The 15,969-nt window shown below is 44.2% G+C and overlaps 5 protein-coding genes across 5 annotated transcripts; 4 read left to right on the top strand and 1 right to left on the bottom strand.

The window, feature by feature from the left end:
- Positions 1 to 287: 287 nt before the first annotated feature.
- On the top strand, positions 288 to 1,812 carry PMZ80_002431 (uncharacterized protein; the record flags this gene model as incomplete). Its single annotated transcript, XM_064870864.1, has 4 exons — positions 288 to 328; positions 387 to 1,256; positions 1,309 to 1,600; positions 1,648 to 1,812. 4 exons carry the CDS (start codon positions 288 to 290, stop codon positions 1,810 to 1,812), a joined length of 1,368 nt encoding a protein of 455 aa, XP_064733317.1.
- Positions 1,813 to 4,564: 2,752 nt separating this feature from the next.
- On the top strand, positions 4,565 to 6,013 carry SSU1_1 (Plasma membrane sulfite pump involved in sulfite metabolism; the record flags this gene model as incomplete). The annotated part of the gene is made up of 1 exon (XM_064870863.1): positions 4,565 to 6,013. One exon carries the CDS (start codon positions 4,565 to 4,567, stop codon positions 6,011 to 6,013), a length of 1,449 nt encoding a protein of 482 aa, XP_064733316.1.
- Positions 6,014 to 6,867: 854 nt separating this feature from the next.
- PMZ80_002429 (uncharacterized protein) lies at positions 6,868 to 7,924 on the bottom strand (the record flags this gene model as incomplete). The annotated part of the gene is made up of 2 exons (XM_064870862.1): positions 6,868 to 7,163; positions 7,222 to 7,924. 2 exons carry the CDS (start codon positions 7,922 to 7,924, stop codon positions 6,868 to 6,870), a joined length of 999 nt encoding a protein of 332 aa, XP_064733315.1.
- A 4,702-nt stretch (positions 7,925 to 12,626) lies between these two features.
- On the top strand, positions 12,627 to 13,631 carry PMZ80_002428 (uncharacterized protein; the record flags this gene model as incomplete). The annotated part of the gene is made up of 1 exon (XM_064870861.1): positions 12,627 to 13,631. One exon carries the CDS (start codon positions 12,627 to 12,629, stop codon positions 13,629 to 13,631), a length of 1,005 nt encoding a protein of 334 aa, XP_064733314.1.
- A 1,233-nt stretch (positions 13,632 to 14,864) lies between these two features.
- On the top strand, positions 14,865 to 15,527 carry PMZ80_002427 (uncharacterized protein; the record flags this gene model as incomplete). Its single annotated transcript, XM_064870860.1, has 2 exons — positions 14,865 to 14,869; positions 15,161 to 15,527. The coding sequence occupies 2 exons, from the start codon at positions 14,865 to 14,867 to the stop codon at positions 15,525 to 15,527; spliced, it is 372 nt and encodes a 123-aa protein (XP_064733313.1).
- Between the last annotated feature and the right edge of the window lie 442 nt (positions 15,528 to 15,969).

Here is a 15,969-nt window from a genome sequence, read left to right as displayed (position 1 = left end):
CTTCCTCCGTTGCAGTCGTCTTTCCAATTCAAGAACTGCCGTTCGGTACATAAGACATCAGCTTTTCCGGTCGTTCTCATTGCCACTAATTCCTGTTCAACGTTCTTTCAACGTACTACAACATAATTCTGGAGGGGTTGACTCATTCCATAGCGAATGTGGCCGTCCGAGCTCATAGCACCATCAGTAGACCTGCAGCAATAACGAGGTCTGCCTTCCAGTCGTTACCACCATAATCTCAGCCTTGGCTCAAACGGGAGTCGGCGAGAACGATCAAAACGACGAAAATGGATTCATCAAGCTGGCTTCAGCTGTTCGTGCTGCTCTTGTGAGTGTCACATGGCTCCAAGACACATTCGAACATTTCACTGATTTCACAAATATAGTGTCTACCGCTACCTTCGCCTCGTGGTCAACTTGTTCTTGTTTTGGACATTCAAGCCAATTCCGATTCCAGAACATCCGACTCTGTATCCAAAAGACGTCACTGTAATTCTGCCTACCCTAGACGGAGAGGGTGCAGAGCTGCAACGAACGATTCAGTCTATCCTTAGGAACGAGCCAAAGGAATTGATTCTGGTCACGATCGATGACAACTTGCACAAGGCCAAGGATCTGATATCCAAGATGCCTGCAGCTGATCATGGGCGTCTCAGATGCATGTCTGTGAAACAGGCCAATAAGCGACGTCAGATGGCACGAGCTGTTCCGGAGGTTACCACACCAATCATTGTTTTCGCTGACGATGATGTTGACTGGCCACGAAGGACTTTGCAGTGGCTCCTTGCACCTTTCGAGCAGCCACAATATGGTGGCGTCGTCACATGCCAACGCCTTCGACGTGCGGAGAATCCTAGTTGCTCGCAGAGGCTCTGGAACTTTTTGGGTGCGCTGTACCTTGAGCGACGCAATTTTGACTGTGCAGCAATGACAAGGGTGGATGGAGGCATGCCATGCATTTCCGGCAGAACCGTTGCGTATCGAACAGAGATCTTGAAGGACCCGGCATTCACTAGTGGCTTCACGGACGAGAGGTGGTGGTTCGACCAGTATCAACTCAATGCTGATGACGACAACTTCATCACTCGATGGCTGCTTACCCATGGCTGGCAGAACTATATGCAGTATCATCCTGAGTGCGAAGTCCAGACCACATTGGAAGACAACTCCAACTTTTTGAAGCAGTGTCTCCGCTGGGCACGGAGCAATTGGCGCAGCAACATTACGAGCCTCTTCAGTGAGCGCTATGTGTGGAAGTAAGTCATTCACCGTGCTTTTAAGGATGCGTTTTTGGCTAACCGGCGTCAGGCAACAACCATGGAGCACATACGCCGTCCAGCTTACCACACTGTCACCGCCAGCTCTCGTTGGCGACGCTGCCTTGTGGTGGTTTCTCGTCTATGGCACGTGGGAGTGGTCATCAGGCGATAAGTGGAATGCATACTACCTCCTGGCAGCATGGATGACTGCCTCCAAGTTTGTTAAGCTTGTTCCTCATTTCATACGATTCCCTGTCGACATCTTTCTATGGCCGGCCTCGGTTCTATTCGGATGGTGCCATGGTATCATTAAGTGGCACGCTATGCTCACACTGAACGAGGTGAGTTGTTGTTACCCATATGCTGGATCTTCGCTAACAAATAATAGACAACTTGGGGATCTCGAGCAGGAGCTGACGCATCCGATTCGGAGAGGATGGTCAAGCAGAACCAAAAGTACCAGGGACAACAGCACTACAGCGACGAAAAAGCATTCTTCGAGAAGGTGCCTCTTACTCATGATTTTACGAACACACAGGCTGTGGCAGCCTGAACTGCTTCTGGCATGGCGTTGGGCGGCGAAAGTCGGGATGATTTGACATTTGGATTGTGCGCCTTCGTTCTCGTGCATGTTACTTTTCTCGCAACAAAAGCGACGGCTCGGACCACATGGTCGAAAAGCTAGTTTGTCTTCAGGGCGGCATTCTTTTATGAAAAGCACTTTCAGCAGGCTTGGAATGGTGGATTTTGTGATTTTTGGTTGGCTTGGTCTGCCCACCAACAAGCTGCGGGCAGTACAGGGCGGTCTATGTCGTTGGATAGACCGTGTCGGCCTGTGGGAGCTTCGAATGGGCGTTGAGTCCTCATCATGAGCTACAGATATGTATAATGGGCGGCTTGGTGGCTACTTACTTTTTTTGTTTACGAAATCACGACGGCGTCTCGGGAGGGATTGCTCGGGGTTTTTGATCAGCGGGATGACGATGATGGCATGACCATAGGTTAGCGCAAAGTTGTCTACAACATTTTCCATGCAAGAAGCTCATTTCGATCACAACCTCTCTGTATCAAAAGTTTCAGCTTCTCCGGTGGGGACCACGGTCGGTAAAATTCTCCGAAACGCAGTAGCGTGAGGTTGGTTACATATCTTTGAGGCAGCCACGGCAGCCACAGTAGCACAACTTTGTCCTGTACAGTAGCGGTTTGACCATCATGATGTAAATTCGAAAGTGTGGTTGCACAACAGCAGTTGCACGACAGAAGGTGCCACAAACGGCGAGTTGCAGCTTCTGTGTAACTGTATGAGATGGCGCGAGCTGTACCTGGAGTTTCACCAAGCGAAGCGCCACCCCTCTATCTGATTGGCGGAAGGATCTCCTCCCTCGAAGGATCTTGGCACCACTTTCCTCAAGTACCTATCGACGCGTCGTTCACCCTAGCTTCCTTTCCATTGCATCGATAGCTCAACAATCTTTTCCCTCACGCCATCTGCAGAAGTCCGGCATGTGTGATTGCCAGCCTTTTGATTGTTCCCAAGTCACCTCCCTTATTTTGCCAGACACTGCATGAAGGAACACTACCATAAATGAACGGATCATGGAGACAAACACGCTTGAACACTGACTTAGGAAGGACCTAATTCGGTGCTGAACCCCCTGTGTCTCGCCTCAGCCAGAATTACTGAACCCATGTTCCAGACCGAATAGCTTACCCAATTCTATGTATAGGGAATTATGGTAGAATTGTCCATGTATTGAAGCCACCCAACCTGCACCTTCGCAAACTTACTCCAAGTGCCTCCACAACCTTTCGGAGCGGGCCTCCCCTCCTTGCCGCCAATCCGCGCCGACCCAGAGGCCAAAAAGAGATAGGACACATTCACACAGACAGCAGATCACATACTAGGGAAACAGACGGCTACGGGAATCCTTGTCGAAGCGGTGGCCTTAGACACGGAGCCGAGACAGGGCTGGATTGCACCTGCGTCTGCCAGTCCTGAAAAGCTTAGGAGGTACGCCCAATAGCCCGCCATGCGAGCGAGGATGCAGAAGCTCAATCTGCCGGTTGTCTCTCGTGGCGAGATTCCAATCTGCGAACATAAGCATGAATGCCTGCCTGGAATTTCCCTGCTTCACCGCAAGACCATGGTGATAGACCGAAATCTCTGCATCCAGACACTGCCGGCAGATTGAAAAGGCTGGGGGTAAATCCTGGCGTGCCGTACCTTGTCCTGCTCTGTCGAAAAGAACGGGCGAAGCTCTTCTCACCTTCCTGGAGAAGATCTAGCGTCCATCCAGGTTGCCAACCTCTGGTTGTAAAGCCGTCGGTACTCTCTTTCTGCAGCACGTCCTCGGGCGCTGACATCAGGATCTGCTCACGATCACGATCCAGAATCGTCCACCATGAACTGCTGCATGCATGCTGACATCTGCTCAGAGCGGCTGGCAAAAGTGCTTGTTTCCAATCAGGTTCATTGATAGACTGACCCAGGGTGAACATTCACATGCCGATGTGCAGTTAGTCCCTGAGATCGTCTCATTTCTCATTCTTTCCATTGACGTTCCTAGGCGAAGTCATCTTGGTGTCATCCTGCGCATACCCGTACCATCAAGTACTCTACCTCACAGAGTAGTCCCATGGCACCTCTATGGCGGAGAGACCCATGGTCGTAGAACACGTCCCTGTGCTTCGACTTGTGCCCATACTGGTTCAGAATTCGCTGACGGCCATCGCGATCTCATATGTATTAGCGTCAATTCTAGGGCCTGTGAGGCTTTGGCCTTTTGGTAAGAAACACCTCCAGTCCTAGAGAAATGTTCTGCTCTATGTCGGGCTGCGGTCCGGGTCGTGGTGATGTGAGAAATGGGCGACATGGCGACGAATCGAATAACAGCCTATTGACACTGGTTTGTGCCACATCAAGTCCCAAGCCACATGTCGGCATTGCGTTTCCTGCTTTCGATCTCGCAATGCTTGTCGACGCAAGATAACATGCAGCAATTAAACCTTCCGCCGATATAATGGTGTACACATACACATGCTAACGTAAGCACTTTCGGCCAATTGGCTTTCAAGCTACAGATCTTCGGCGTCATCTCCGAAAACAGAACTCAGGTATGGCTACCGAACGGGCACAACTCAGATGGCATTCTTTCCATGAAGTGGCTAACCTAAATTGTATGCAACAACCTCTCTGTGTCAAATGACATGATGTGGCCGATGCGACACCTTCGTCGCACTCTGTAACACTGTGCCCTAGGAACCATTATCTTCCCAGCCTGCTCACAAAAAGCACCTACGTCATCATGGACGACCAGCAGCTAGAACGTCTGGCCAGCAACAACCCGGCCATGACTGCGCCAGCCAGCTCTGCCCTACCGTCAACGACGTACTCCTATAGACGACATCGTGACAGCATAGAAGATCGACCAAAAGCTGACGATGACTCCTCAGAAGAGTATGCCTCTGACCCAGCCTGTGTCATTACGACTACTTCCTCAAACTCATATCAACCGAAATCAAAGTACGACAAAGGATGGAGACGGATCGTACGCAACTTTTCACCCGCCTGGTTCACTCCGACCATGGGAACGGGGATTGTGTCGCTTTTGTTGATCACGATACCCTTCAAGGCAGACTGGCTTTACTGGCTCTCGGTCATCTTCTTCGTTCTCAATCTGATCCTCTTCACGATGGCTACGACAATATCTATCCTGCGGTACACGCTCTACCCCGAGATATGGTCGGTCATGATCCATGATCCGAACAACAGCCTCTTTCTCGCCACAGCTCCCATGGGCTTCGCAACCCTTGTCGAATCCTTCATATTCCTATGCTGCCCCTATTGGGGCCCCTGGGCAACGACTCTAGCTTGGATTCTCTGGATGCTCGACAGCGTAGCCTCGTTCGCGGTCACCGTCTCCCTGAGCTTCATCCTGATTTCCCAGACTCACCTCCAGTCCCTCGATCGCATCACAGCAGCCCAGCTTCTTCCAATTGCTGCAACGATCGTAGCAAGCGGTACAGGCGCCGAAGTAGCGCACGCCTTAATCCACTACACATCCCCACCGCGACCGGACGCCGCTCTCGGAACTTTATTGACCAGCTACATAATGTGGGGAATGGCTACCCCCTTCGCGCTCGTCACGCTAGTAATCTACTACCAACGCCTAGCAGTCCACAAACTTCCACCACGCGAGATCATCGTCTCCTCATTCCTTCCGCTCGGGCCACTAGGTATGGGCGGGTACACGATCATGTACCTCGGCGCCCAAGCCCGGGATATCCTACCCCTTGTCCCGCCGTTCCTTAGCCACGTCACTACCGGAAGTGACATACTATACATCCTCGGCATCTTCATTGCCCTGATAATGTGGGCGTTTGGCACGGTCTGGTTCGTGTACGCATTGGCGGCTATATACTCGTGTGGCTCATTCCCGTTCAATATGGGGTGGTGGGGCTTTACGTTCCCGCTTGGAGTTTTCGCGGTGAGTACGATTCAGCTTGGTGTTGAGTTTCCGAGTTTGTTTTTTAGGGTTCTGGGCACGGTGTTCAGTGTCATGGTTATTCTACTGTGGACCGTGGTGTTTGTGGGAACGGTCAGAGGGGCGTGGAAGGGCCACTTGTTTTATGCGCCTTGTCTTAAGAATTTGCCTAAGGATAGCAGGCATGGGGTGTGTGTCAAAGCTGAGAATCAGGAGGGGAAGGACAGAAGGGTGATGGCGAATGAGGGTGACTTGGAGAAGGGATTGTGAGAGACTGATCCGTTTTGAGGGACAGTGTGTCTCTCTCAGAGGCCAACGATTTTCATATTTCACATACGTCACCACGTCCACATTCGGTGGCTTCCACTATGCTACTTGCTCAGCTGTTTAGCTCACTCGCCCAGCCAAGCGGCAGCTGTGACCGACGAGATGCGGGGTCGAAGATAACTCCCAAGACACATAATGTCTTACCAGCCTTCCCTGGGCGAGGCAACATTGCGATCACAGACAGCATGAATCCAATTGACAGAGGGTGTTGTACATAGCCGTCAACGCAGCTCGAAGTCTGGGTGGGCCAATTCGGACGAGAAACGGTGCGCAGCCTTGCGCGAAATTCGATCCGAAGCCGTCAATGAAACGTCCGCCTAGGAATATGCCGCAGTTGGTGAAAGAGACACATTGCGAAATCGTCCCGAGAAAGAAGAAGACCGAACCTAGCGCAAGACGTTTTTTCCGTCCAAGAAGATCTGCGGCATAGGCAGAGGAGAAGATGGCACACTGCACAGAAGCCACCCATGTTTTGGATAGCAGTGAGAATGCCGAGCCGAGAGCATGAAGGATTGCCAAAGTCCGCTAAAGATGTCGGCGTGCTCGATAGCAGGTGCTGAGTATCTCGAGATGCATAGAGTCATGAGCAGCTTTTGATTGAACTGATCATCCTTGCTAGATTACGGTGCTACCGCCAATACTCTGTGGTCTTAATGAATGGCGAATTTGTGATGCATTTTCGACATGCTCGCTCATCGTCAAGTCACGGAAGCCGAGACAATTCAATGTACCAGTGTATGAAGACAGAAGTAACGACAACGTAATGCCCTCGTGGCGAAAGAACTATGGCGGGATGCCTATATGCCTTCCAAATTCTGCTTGATGGTCTCCTTCAAGTCCGTATACATCGGTTGTCTCCACCACTTGCTCAAAAGGTTCTTCCCAACACTATTGTCCGGCTCACACAAATCCCTGTCCTGGCTCGAATTGTGCGAAGGCAGAGTAGCTGCAGGCTTTGCTGCTTGCACGGCATCTATAACCTCGTCCCAAGTGAAAGGACAGCCAAAAGCCATGATCCGTTGGTTATAGACAGAAAGATCGATGGCAGCAGCGACGTGGATGCGCGCGACGTCGGTCATATTGACCATATAGTCTACACAATAAGATTAGCAGCTGTGGAATTGTCCTTATTTGGGGGGGCAATATCTTACTAGGTGCTGTGTCAGATGGCATCTTCCCATTTAGAATATCGATTGGCCACTGTCCCGGAAGACTAGGCGACGTAACGATGCGGCCGAAGATGACGCAGGGGAGCACCACATTCACACCAAAATGTGGGTTCCGAATCTGCACAAACTCCCAAACAGCTCGCTCTGCCGCAGCTTTACTGGCCTTGTACACAAGAAAGCTCCGTTCGGGAGTGTATGGTGGTGGCGCCCAAGCTGCTTCCGTGGTTACATCGTCCCAGGTGCTACCACCGATTTTGTACCGCACATTGGGTGGATGCAATGAGGGAGTCGTGGAGGTGTATACAACTTGCTTGACGGTTGATGATTTGAGGGCTGAATACAGAATTCCGGTTGCGCCCGCGACAGTTGCTGGAACCACCTTGTTTGGATCCGGGTCGTAAGTAGTCACCGTCGATGGGTGAATGATTGCATCAACACCTTGAACTGCTGCGTCGTAGGCGCCTGGTGCCGACATGTCCTCGACGATGAAAGACGAGTAGGCGTCAGACCGGAATATTGCTTCCAGACGAGCAGCTTTGTCCTTCGAACGGACTGTGCCTCGAACGCGGTAGCCGAGACTCAGTGCCTCTTCCACGATGTTGCTGGCGACATGGCCAGTTGCTCCAGTAACCAGTATGAGTGATCGTTTGGGAATTGCTAGGTCAGCTGCTGATTCGTTAGCCATACTGGTCGGATGAGCAGAAGATGTGTGGTCAACACGTCGTGATCTCCCATTATTTTACGGTTTTTATGTTGCATGCGTGAGAGATGTATTACAAAGCTCATTATTGCTTCTCATCGATTCCGCGAAACAGAATACTCGGTCTCCCGCAGAGCGTGTGCCATATCCCTTCAGGCGTACATGGCGATAGCAGCGGACGAAGCCAGAAACACACCGTCTAGCAGTCTTCACGCAAAACTTTGGATACAAAGACTGTCATGGCTATCCAAAAATAAAGTTAGGGTGATAAGTTGGGATGCAGTCGACCTCGCTCGATCAAAAGGTGCCCCGAATACTGCAGCCGGTTAGCCGGAACCGCGGCCACGCTAAAACTGGCTATAGTAAATAACAATAATGACTATTGTACATAGTTGCGATTAACTATAGATAGCTAATAATAATTCTTTTATATAAACCGACTTTATATTCGTAATTAGCGACGTTAGTTACCCTATTCCTAGTATTAAAACTAATTATCCTAATAAAAGATAGGCTATAGTAGTAAATTTAATTAATATACTCGTAGCTACTTGTAACGCGGTATATATTTAAATTTAAACTAGTATAAACCGACTATAAATTATTAACTATCTTCGTATATAAGGTATTCCTTATAATAAAAAAAGTCTATAACGATAGATCTAGGCTAAATAAGTAAATTCTAACTTTTACGAGCTTAATCCGAGTTCTTATTGTAATTTAATAAATATAGTTATTATAAAGTAGTTCCATATAGGCTAAAGTAACGAAGCGATAGCCGAGTAACTTAAATAAAGAGAAATTTCGTATATAGCTAAGACGATATAAGACTAGCGTCTTACCCTTAGTTTATAATAGCGAAACCGTTTTATAAACGACTAGATTAAGCCTTATAAACTCTATAAGCGTCTTATTTATAGTATTATTAAATTAGATATTACTAAGTATTATAGGCGCGAGATAATATATATATATATACCTATAGCGACGAAACTACTATATTAGAAAGAACTATATTAAGCTAGCCTTATCTTAGATCTTCTAAGAGGCTAGTATTAAACGTTCTTTTTATTAAAGAAAGTATAAGCGCGTTAAGGCGAAGTTTTCTAGCTCGGATTTTATATAGTATATTAACGATTATAATAAGCTAGTAGTTCGCTATAAAATTAGTATTTATAACTATATTAATGCTTACTCTTATAGGATTATATACTTTTATATTAATACTAGCTATAAACGATAGCTAGCTATATATAAACTATATTTAGAAGCTATTAACTAAAAAAAGTAATATTTAAAGTTAATATATTTAAATTATAAAAGCGAAGTTTTAATAATAGTAAACCTATAATATACTCTTTTTAAATATATATAAAAGAACGACTTAGAGGTTAATTTTAATTTTAATTCTTATAGTTTAGATATAGTCTAGGTATTTAGAATCTTACTAATAAATATTAGAATTAAGTAGCTTTAGCGTTATATAATAATATAATAAATATATATATAGATAGTAAGTTATTCTTAATAAGAACCTTAGTTATACCTTAATTAATTTAATAGAATTACTTTAACTAGCTTATCTTAGTCGGCTAGTTTAACGGATCCGCTAGCGATTAAGTAATATTACTTTTTATCTTTCTCTCTTTAATCTCGGCTAAGATTTTTAACTAAATAAATAATTATAACTAGTATTATATTAGATAATAGAAAAAACGAGAATATATTATTATTAGTATATTTAAGATAAATAATTAAAATAAGAATTAGTTTAATTAGCTAGATTTAGAGTAAAGTAAACGATTCGATTTCTCTTTAAAGTAAAGTACCTTAAATAACTAGCTTAATAAGCTATAAGACTTTAGTAAGTTTTAAATATAACGAATAAGTTATCGTTAAGTAATTATAGATAATAATTTTTTTTAGATATTAATTATAGTTTTAAAGCCGAAGGCTAGTAGTACTATTAGTATACTTTATCTTATATAAGTAAAACGACTTTAATTAAAGTTACTAAATTTATAGTATTCCTTTACTAAGCCGAGTATATAATACTTATATAATACTTATATAATATTAAAAGCTATATATACGCGTAAAGAGGTATACTAATTATAATAGTATTCTATTAATTACTAAAGTACTAAAGAGTAACTATATAACCGTTTTCTCTAAAGCATAACTTCTAAGTGATATTCTAATATATATAAAGGATAATCTTAGTCTAGATTAATAGCTTAGCGAGTTAGAAGATACTTATAAAAAGGATTTATAAGTATATAATATAATAGTATATAGTTTAGTTTAATATTTTTATAATTTTTATTTATTCTTATATACTAAACCTTTTTAGGTACAATCCTTATCTTAAAAAGGTATATTTAAAAGATACGTAAGGAAATCGCGAAATTAAGTACTAATTATTAATAATTACTACGCGCTTATATATAGTTAACTTAAATTATTAATAAATTAATTAATTCTTTATTCTTTTTATTACTAATTATACCTATAGTAATAATAGACTCCCTAGAGTATAACCTTAAAGGCTTTTATCTAGAGAAAGATAGGAAGTTAAAGTATATTAATATTAAGACTCTATACTATAAGTAGTACAATCTCTATAATCTTAGTATTTTATAATAATAACCGATAACTATACTAGGTAAAAGCTTAATAATATAAAGGTTAATAAGTATATAAAGTATACTATTTAACTCGTTAAACCTAAACGAATAAAAGTATATAGAGATTAGGTTAATTTCTTTATTATATATTTCTTTAGTAGCTTCTAAAGTAATTTATAACGATAATAAACCTCTTATATAAAAATTTAGTACTAGTACGGATTCTAAATAACTAATAACTACTACGTTAAAGAAGGTTAACTACTAATAACTAAGTAAAAATAAGGTAGTAAATAATACTTTAGATATAGTTATTAAAGCCTATAGCCCTATATTTAACTTTAAGCTTTAATATTATAAGTTTAAATAGGATTATAAGGATAATAGCGATAAGTAGTTAAAAATTATATTCTTACCTCTAGTTATAATTAAGAATGTTAAAATTAATATTTACAATCTAATTCTACTACTAGTAACTACTAGTAAGAAGTAGGTATTTAACCTATATAAGAAGTAGTTCTACTTTAAGATTAAGTACGAACTTAATAATATTAGTCTATTTATTAATGCCTTAACTTAAGAGTCGCTCTTTAGAGATAGAATTATTTATAACTTTAAGACTAACTAGATCTCTAATATTATTAGTAATCTAAAGTTATAGGGCCTTTACTTAATTACTTACTTATACTAAACGCCTTCCTAATTACTTTAGGTAGCTAAGGTTTAAGACTTACTATTTCTAAGTGACGTATTTAACGAGATTAAAGAAGATTAACTTATATAAAAAGCTATTACTTTAGAAGCTTTAGATATACTAATTAACGTTAACATAAGCGACTCAGTATAAAATACCGTAATTTAGGACTTACTTTCTATTAATTTTAATAATACGTATTTTATAACTTCTAAATTAGTTAAGTTAATTAAATACCTTAAATAAATACTTATTAAACTACCTATACTAATACTATAACTACTCATCTAAATCGAGCTATAAGTATATTAAAAGAGAGCTAAGAAGTAGGGTAAACGTATTATATTAAGATCTAAACTAAAAAAAAAAAAAAAAGGTATATATAAATACTCGGTTAAGGGTACGAGTAATTAGTAAAGATAAGAGGGCGTAAGATTTAAGAACTAGTATACGATAACGTCGCTTAATAACTATAACTACTTTTAATAAGCGGATTTTAGGATCGTATCGGGTAGGTCTAATTTTATATAGCTACGATTTAATATGATTTAATTTAATAGTTATTAATGCATGATATTGATTATTCAAAAAAAAAAACGAGATCTCAAGTTGCCAGTTTTAGCAGCGTGGCCGCCAAATCGGCTAACCGGCTGCAGTACCCGAAGCAGAGGTTTAGTCCCAAAGCGTTGTTGGTCTGATATCATTGGCTCTAGGCTGGTCAGCTTGAAGCTTAGCCATGGTGACACGAGCTGCCACCCGATCAGGTGCCGCTCGGAGTTCCGAGCTCTACAACATCAACGACGACTCTGTCTACAAGATTTTCAGACTTACTTAGTAATGTTGGGACTTTTCGGCCGTAATAGCTGTCATCAAACGTCGACGCACGCATCAGCTATCCTATGTACGTCCGAGAGGTCTTTCTGCTATTTCTTTTCCGGTAAGCGCGCATCAAGTTTTTGTCGCCCATCGACTTCGCGACGTTGCGCAGCGACCTACTAACCTTTTCTAATTTACAAATCAGACGCATCGTTATGTTGTTAACCCTGAGCCTATGTGAATAATCCACATCGAAACCGCCGACTGGTTAGTTATGATACGTGGTGTCAACTTAGTAATCCTCGGCACCTTGTACTCGGTACTCCAGACTGTATTCTGGGAAAGGCGTTCAGCAAAAGCCTCGCTTTGATGTACTCACGAATGCCACGATGCTTCTGACCGGTCTTATTTCATTCGGCTTTGGACCGAAAACGCATGTATCTTCAGATAGCTGATGCCTGACGAACAAACATTCGATCGTCAATAAAGGAAGCCGACTGTTACGAAGCAACAATAACCATCCCCTAGATGCAGTCCAAACACAATCAAGATGTCCTCTGAAACTCTGTTTATCACCGGCGCAACTGGTTACATAGCCGGTACGTTCCTCACACTTTTTCAAGTCTCTCATCCGACCATTCAGATACGCTGCCTAGTCCGCGATGCATCTCAAGCTGCGCTATTCACATCCTTCTATTCTTCAAACGTCACTCCAGTCGTGGGTTCGCTCTCCGATACGATTTTGCTTCACACTGAAGCTAGCAAAGCATCCGTTGTTATAAACGGCACGGGTGCACAGCCTGAGCTTTTGAAGGCGCTCATAGAGGGAATCGCATTAAACCCACGGAACAATTCCGGAACGAAGAGCAGGCGACCAGCCTTTATTCATGTCTCCGGCACCAGTAGTGTCAGCCACGACGTTTTAGGCGAGAAGAGTCCACGTGTCTGGAGCGATGTGACTGATTACGACGGAATTCTTTCCCTTGATGACAACCGTACGCAGGTTAAGACCGACAAGATTGTCCGGTACCTCAGCACAGAGCTCAATGTCCGAAGCATCATCCTGTCGCCGCCGACCATTCTGGGTCACGGATTGGGAGTGGGAAAGACGGAGACATTTCAGCGTTTGTGGTATGATGCAATATTGGAGAATGGTGCCCCGTTTTTGCTGGGGAATGGGAAGAACGTTTGGAGTGTGGTATCAGTGAAGGATCTGGGAAGGGCGATTGGACTACTTGTAGATGAGATACTCACTGGAGGAGACAGACTGGAATTTGGCCACCGGGGATATTACTATGTTGAGGCATTTGAGGTTAGTCTGCTGGAGAGAGCGGTGGCTGTGGGCGACAGACTGGTCAACGAAGGCAAGATTACGAATAGCAAAGTTGAGTTGTTGAGTGAGGATGAAATCGAGAGAAGGTTTGGGCCATTCATGTCATATCTGGTTGGGAGCAGTTCGAGGGTGAAGGCAGACCGTCTCAGGGCATTGGGATGGAAGCCAGCCGACATGGACTGGAGGGCTCTTGTTGAGGAGCATGGCGGACAACGTTGTTAAAGGGGGAAATGGCATGGCGGTGAGCTAGGGTATAGAATCTAGTTACACCCGGGAGTTACGCAACAAGATCTCTATCTTTAATGTACTAGGCTTCCTCAGTTGACCTGTCTATATTCTCGTACATAGCCATCGTATAGCTATAGTCCGTAACATCACGGTGGCTCCTGAGCCCTACCCGAGTGCCGGGATAGATATAGATGCTCAGAAATTTCTAACAGCTGAAGTTTCAGTCTCTATATCTCTATTGTTACTCTATAACAATAGTAGCGGGTGCTATATTGCAAGATGAATACACTGCGAGAACGCAGGATTAGGAACAGCCACCGACACTGGATGATGGGGAAGGGTTTAGCAGGGACCTCCGAAATGTATTCAAGAGCCCCTATGCTCAAACCACCACGACCACGTACAAACTCGATGCGTTGTATTTCGAGCTGCTATACACATACTGAAGTTCCTCGCGTATTCGTTGAGCCATTCCATATTCGCATAGTGATAGACCTGAGCAGTTTATTTGTGCCAAAGCTTCCGCGGCTGTGTTGTCAACTACAAGAACTTGTGGTATAGGATATGCTCCGTGATACTCGATCTCGACTGTATCAACAATTGAATCGTGACGTTCAAGCCTAGCTAGTTGGAGCATGCAAGATACAGTTCATGTCACTTGGGACTGCCCTTTTCTGTGCCACGCTGCTTACTTGTTCTTGTCTTTCAGCGTCATATCTTGTGAACTAAACGCACGAGCAGTCACACAGTCAGACGGAGGCTAAGACCGCCTTTCTTGACCGCGCATGTGATAGGTTCGTCCGTATCTGTCGGTCGAGCTCATGGAACTCGGGACTCCGACTTCACCTTTAATAGTCTCTTTTTGAATTGCTCCACTTTACTTTAGACATGTCACCAGAATCCTTCCCTATGGTAATAGTATCGGCAGCACGTCGCGCTATTGTTGTGCTATATCTGACAAATCGCACGTATGCCGCTTTATTAGAATCTTTCTAAGCAACATTCTGATCGACACCGAAATGGGCGGCTCTCCTGTTATGGACCTCACTAGAAGGAGTAGATCTTAGAGGGCTTGTGGTCGCGGAGCAGCTGTAGGTACCGGATCTATGTCCGCAATGCGGCACAACATAGGACTACTCAAATCATCTGGCTGCTGGTGATATTACTGACATTGTGTATGCATGTGGTTCTAGAACAAATCTCTTGATTAGCCTCGAATGCTTGGTAATGTTGTATGTTCAACGACGGTCAAAATCGATAAAACTGTACTCATGAAAGAGGCAAGTCCTCGAGCATAACAGTGTTCTCAACTAAGTACCTGTCAACCTTTTCAGCTTCTAAAGACAAGTCCTGATGCTATATTTTGTTCCATACAGTTTCTTGCCGAGTCGCCAACCGCGACAGGACCCTAACCATCATCTCCCCCTCTCCAACGTGCATTTCAAATCTTAAGGGTGCACCATGAGCGACCTCCTCCGTGAGACTGCTGCCGGAAACCTTATCCGTCTCGCCACAGGAAAAAGGTGTCTACAATACCCGGAAGAGATTCCAGGTTTCAAAGTTCCGTACCCAGTACCAAACGATACATCAAGTGGAAGCGCAGAGAACTCCCCAAGTACAGCTGAGCCGTCTGCCACGTTGTCCAACGGAAAAGAGAATGTGCAAGGAGAAGACACGGCAGAGAGGAAAATGGCGCCGAGTGCAAGCATCAGGGACGATGGAGGCCTTGAGCGACTTGCCCGTGATTCTGCGTTGCAACAAACCACGAGCCAAGTCATCCTCCCAGTCAAGACCAAGGCAGGCATCATCCTAGTGGACTGGTACTCAACAGGTAGGGCTTTACATGAATATCTCATCCTCATTATAGAGTCTGACAAGCCGGATAGATGACCCAGCGAATCCTCGTAATTGGAGCACTAAGAAGAAAATGCTAGTATGCACAGAAATATGGTCAGCACCCCTTCTCCTAGGATGCCTATTGTCAACTGACAACCCTTCAAAGTGTTTTGACCTTCACGGTCTTCCTAGGATCATCGAGCTATGCACCCAGTGTGACTGGAGTGGTGGCACAATTTCATACCTCAGAAGCGGTGGCTTCCTTGGGCTTGGCTCTCTATGTAATGGCATGCAAGTGTCCCCTGTGTTGATTGTGAACAGCTTACTTACAAGAGCACAGATGGTGTGGGGGCGTTGCTGTGGTCTCCGTTGAGTGAGTGAGTTGTGACAGTCAGTCTAAAGATGCTATTACTAACACATCTAGGATCGCCTTACTGGGAAGAAACCGTCTCTACATCGGCACGTTTTTCGTCTTCACTGTTCTGAGCATTCCAAC

Source organism: Knufia obscura, assembly GCF_036327395.1.
Source record: "Knufia obscura strain CCFEE 5817 isolate CBS 148926 chromosome Unknown scaffold_2, whole genome shotgun sequence".
NCBI classification, from domain to species: Eukaryota; Fungi; Ascomycota; class Eurotiomycetes; order Chaetothyriales; family Trichomeriaceae; genus Knufia; species Knufia obscura.
The sequence above is the reverse complement of the archived record's forward strand: the minus strand, read 5'-3'. Positions and strand labels throughout refer to the sequence as shown.